The 5,000-nt window shown below is 43.4% G+C and overlaps 1 protein-coding gene across 1 annotated transcript in view; it reads left to right on the top strand.

The window, feature by feature from the left end:
- polr1a (RNA polymerase I subunit A) overlaps window positions 1–5,000 on the top strand; it is a 76,973-nt gene that overhangs the window by 67,399 nt on the left and 4,574 nt on the right. The window contains exons 29-34 of the mRNA XM_080746637.1: window positions 1–136; window positions 295–458; window positions 1,230–1,353; window positions 1,726–1,836; window positions 2,546–2,603; window positions 3,055–3,179. Coding sequence (XP_080602763.1) covers window positions 1–136; window positions 295–458; window positions 1,230–1,353; window positions 1,726–1,836; window positions 2,546–2,603; window positions 3,055–3,179 — 718 coding nt within the window. The remainder of the gene's footprint in view (window positions 137–294; window positions 459–1,229; window positions 1,354–1,725; window positions 1,837–2,545; window positions 2,604–3,054; window positions 3,180–5,000) is intronic.

Below are 5,000 nucleotides of genomic sequence, written 5' to 3'. Positions count from 1 at the left end.
ACTCCGAGAGATCCTTATGATAGCCAGCTCCAGCATCAAGACTCCCATGATGAGCGTTCCAGTTCTGGGCACCAGGAAGGCCCTGAAGAGGGTCAAGACGCTCCGCAAGAAACTCACCAGGGTCTGTCTGGCCGAGGTAAGGCACTAAGTATCGCTTGTAGATCGGCAACTTTAGGTTACTGTTAAAAATGAGCAAAAAAGATGTTCATAAAACTGCTGTCCTAAAAAGAAAGTCCTCACAAGTGTGTGTCTGTGTGTGTGTGTGTGTGTGCGTGCGTGCGTGTACTACTGTAGGTTTTACAGAAGGTAGATATCACAGAGAGGTTGCAGCTGGACTCTTACAAGACTTACACCGAGTCCCGACTGTTCAATGTCACCTTCAACTTCCTGCCTCCGGAACGCTACGCCGACGACAAGCTGCTGACGCCTCACAAGATCCTCCGCTACATGGAGACCAGGTCTGTCTGTCTGTATTACTGACTGTCTCTCTGTCTGTCCATCTGTCTCTGATATTGTCTCTGTAGGGTCGAAACCAAAAATAACACGTTTCGAGCTCTGCTACTTTTGGTGCTTTTGTGTAACGCTGGTAGGGCATTAATCAATTAATTAAAAACGAAAACACAAAGCGTTAAAATAATATGGAGTTAGGCGGTTTCTGTCCTCGACAGCAACGATATCCTTCAGAGAGATCAAATCATGGGCGTTTACAACCGAGAGAATTCAAATCCAAACAAACTATTTCCTATTTAGTCGGTCTACTCTATACAGGGATGTTAACTCTAAACCTAGCATCCCTATTCTTGAGGAAAACGTTTGCCGGAAATATACAATCTACAAGCTCACTGTGAAATCTTCTATTATGGGGGTCTCTAGCACAATGGGGTTTTTCTCAGCACCCAAGTCGTGAGGAACCAACCAGGGCCAGTATCCAATTGTAGGGTGGGCGTATCAGCTGTGCGCTACTCTAATTGGTTGTAGGGGAGGGTGTATCACCTTTACTGTTTCCATTGTGTTTGTATCGTTCCAAAGTGTGTTTCTTGGGCTACTCTGATTGGTTGTATGTCTAACCAATAGAGTCCATTTGAATAGTTTCTGTAACCGCCCCTGGAATATTGTTTGAATGGCTGAGCATCAGACTAATATCCATGCAGTGTGATATTGTCTGGCTATGCGAGGCTAGTGTTGAGAAGCGCTGCCTGAAGCTCCTCCATGTTGTTCCGTCGTCCCAGGTTTTTCCACCTGCTCCTGGAGGCCATTAAGAAGCGCAGCGCCAAGCTGGCTTCCATCGCCGTGGGAACCAGGAAGGCCACGCCCGGAGACAAGGACCGCGATGGAGAGGGTTTGGACGAGGCGGTGAGTGTGTGGGGGGTTATTTTACTATCTTTAATACTTCAGCCCATTAAGACCGGGAACGCATTATTACTTTAACCAATATATATTATCCTTTAACTATTAAAAAATAGCAGATATACAAGCTCACTGTGAGCTTGTAAATCTGGTATTTTTGAAGAAACGTGGAAATGTGTGCAAGTCTTTGAATATTTTTGACCCGAGTGTCTTCTAAATCCTTCTTCGTCAATCAGTGGTTAGGACTTTTTCATGTCAAGGACCCCCACAATTATATGAATTTGGCTTGTGCCCGACATGTTGAGAACGTGAGTGTTTTAGGATGTGGCTGAGGGAGGCGGAGGTGTTGATAACTTGCGTGTTTTTTTACCATCCTAGGACGCAGCTGATGGAGAGGGAGGTGCGGAGAAGGAGGTGGTAGACGACGAAGGAGACGAGGGAGACGCGGACGCTTCTGACGCCAAGCGAAAAAAGAAACAGGAGGAGGAGGTACACATACAGACACACACACTGACTCACTCACTCTCTCACTCACACCCTTTTGTCTTTTTTGGATTTGAATTAAATTATGTCAAAATCAAAACAGATCAAGAGTCAAAATACAGTGCCAAGATCATGATCACCATTCTCTGTATAGACAAGTCCACAGAGCGGCAATCATAACTGCGGTGTCAACAGCCACCACCACACCGCAACTATAGGCAGCAGCACTCCGTAGCATTGCTTATTGCTACGTCCTACTTTGACATTCTAGAACAAAAGAATAAAACATTGCAGATCCTTGCCCATCTCTGATTGGCTAGACAGATGGGGAAATCTCGATATTTCGATGTCCCATTAGTCCGACTAAGGGTTAGGGTTAGGTTTAGGCATAGTAGCATTCACCAGGTTAGCATTCACCAGGTTCACCAGCGTCGGACTAATGGGACGTCGGACTATCGAACGTCGGAATAACGATACACGCACCAGACAGACAGACAGGATTTCTGGAATTTATAGATATATAGATGTCATAGTTAGACAGTTGGACATCATTATTGTAGATTAATAATTCAAGACTTTCATAGGCTTTCATATCTGTCACTGTTTGTAAAGTCTCTCTCCTCATCTCTCTGTCTCTCTGCAGGTGGACTATGAGAGCGAGGAGGAGGAAGGAGGGGATGAAGGGGGGGAGGAGGAGGCGGTGGTCCAGGAGGGGGAGGGGCAGGAGGAGCAGGAGAACGTCCCGCCTGAAGCCAACCAGTCACAGGCTGGAGGTATGGCTGTCCGTCCACTACCTTTTTTCACAAACGAAAAGTATGTAAAAAAAAGGGAGATTATTCAAAAGTTTCCAACATTTCGGATAGTACAAGCTTTAGTACAATCTTGCATATTACAATCTTGTACTACATGTACTACTTGTACTACACAGTGCACTAAATGACGCACTGTGAGCTTGTAGATGTGCTTTTTCTTTGACTTACTACTTGCTACTTTTGCACTCTTTTTTTTTTTTCCACTCACACCAGATCTCTCAAAAATAGCAGAGCTTGTTGTTGATCTCTGCTATCAGTAGATCTCTGCTAACGTGTTGGACATGTTAGACGATGGGACCTGTTGTGAACTTATAGACACGTATAGATAATCTCACATTTTGAACGGTACTTGTGCGATCATCTTAAATCATTGCAATCAGGTGATTAATGTAACAACGTTGTGCCTGGTCAGGAGTTGGGTTTGAGGAGGTGAAGATGGAGGAAGGAGGAGATGACATGAGAGTGAACGCCGTGCTGCTGTCTCATCCCTCCTTTCAGAGCTACTCCTACGACAGCCAGCATGAACTGTGGTGTCAGGTCTGTTCTTGATTTGTTTTGATCTAGCAGCGGGCATGCCATTTAGGCCTGAACGCAACTCTGTGTCACTTTAGATTTGAACCACTTTATCCATTATTTTATGTTTTAACTATTAAAAAAATAGCAGACATACAAGCTCACAGCGCGGCACCGAGTGCCGCGCTGCGAGCTTGTAGATCTGCTATTTTTGCTATGTGTGCAAGTCTTTGAATATTTTTGACCGGATTGTATAAATGTCTTCTAAGTCCTTCCTCTAAATCAGTGGTTCTCAAAAGTTTTCATGTCAAGGACCCCCAAAATTAACTCATTCTTTGCCACCTTTTCACCACTAGAGGGCGCCCAATGGCCATAGAATGCAAGCCCTGTGCAGCCATGACTCGCCTGAACACTTTCCTTTGTTCATGTACAGGAACAGGATGAAGTTAGCTTGAAGTTAGCTATTGACTACCAAGCATTTTAGAAGCCCTATTGTCGGCGATTTAGCCATGATTAAACCTTGCACACCTCATGGATATGCATGGAACAGAGAAAATGAGCTCTAAAGATCCTGGATTGCATTGGAGTGGATGGTAAATATCGGCGGCGCGACGCTCTCGCGGGCCGTGTAAACAGATGACGGCCGGCGGCGCGGCTCGAATTTTTTTATTTATTTATTTTTATTTTTTTAAAGCCAAACTAGTTCGGGATCGGCACCCTGATAAGGACAAATAAAGCCGAACTAGTTCGGGATTGGCACAGTAAGAGTTAAATGTATTTGGCCACGGACCCCCATCTCAAAATATATTGTTCCAGGGACCACCTAGAATCAAATATTTGAGTTACAAATGTTTACAAAAAATATATATATTCAAAGACTTGATAAGAAAAAAATCACAAGTTTTCAAAAATAGCAGATCTACAAGCTCACTCGCTGTGAGCTTGTATATCTGCTATTTTTCAATAACTAAAGCATTAAATAAGTCTAGGCCTAAAGTCTAGGTTAAAAGAAAAAACACGTTACGTGATGCTTCGCACTGAAACGTCAAGCAGGCACATGCACACATGAGCCTCTGCCCTTTTATCCGTCTGTAAAAAGTGCCGTCTCCAGGCCATGAATGCAGTTTTCACTCTGGTGAAAGAAATACAAATGCCCCCTTCCCATGCCATACATGAAGGCAGCATTCAAGAGAATTGTCTTGTCCAAACTCTCCTGAACTTGAATGCAGCATATTATGTTGAAAGAATTGCCCTCTCTGTGTAGACATCCAAGCCGTACACCACATCTCCAGTATTGACATGATAATGCTTAGTTCAGTGTGGTATCACGCACCGAAAATAGCCGACCTCCAAGCTCACAGCCAGGTCTGCTATTTGGGATATTTTCACCAAAAGGCCCTTTTAGAAATTTCAGCCTAACATTCTCTGCATGTCCCTGACATCAAGGATACAAAACAACAACACAATAACGTCATTGACTTGCAGTATTTCCGTTGTGGTCCTTTGGTCTGAGACAAACAAAACAACAGGCACGTTACTATAAGTAAATATAACTATAATGCTAAACACTGATTACGGCATGAATAAAAGATTGCCGTTTCGCTCCGTCCATATGACGTTGAATCAACAATTTGAAAATGTAAACAGTTTTTGTCATTTCTCGTTAACTAAAGCTGTGACGAAAAATGTTCGTCGACTAACTATTTTCACTGACAAAAAAACTAAAACAATAAGCTAACACTAAACTAGACACAACTGTAGATTTAGTGGACTGAAATCATTTGATATTTAGTCAACTAAAACTAAACAAAAATTTGAGAACCCGTGCTTTTACTCCGTTCTCTC

This window comes from Nannobrachium achirus, assembly GCF_963921795.1.
Source record: "Nannobrachium achirus genome assembly, chromosome: 17".
NCBI lineage: Eukaryota > Metazoa > Chordata > Actinopteri > Myctophiformes > Myctophidae > Nannobrachium > Nannobrachium achirus.
Note: the sequence above shows the minus strand (reverse complement) of the source record. Positions and strands in the feature narration are given on the sequence as shown.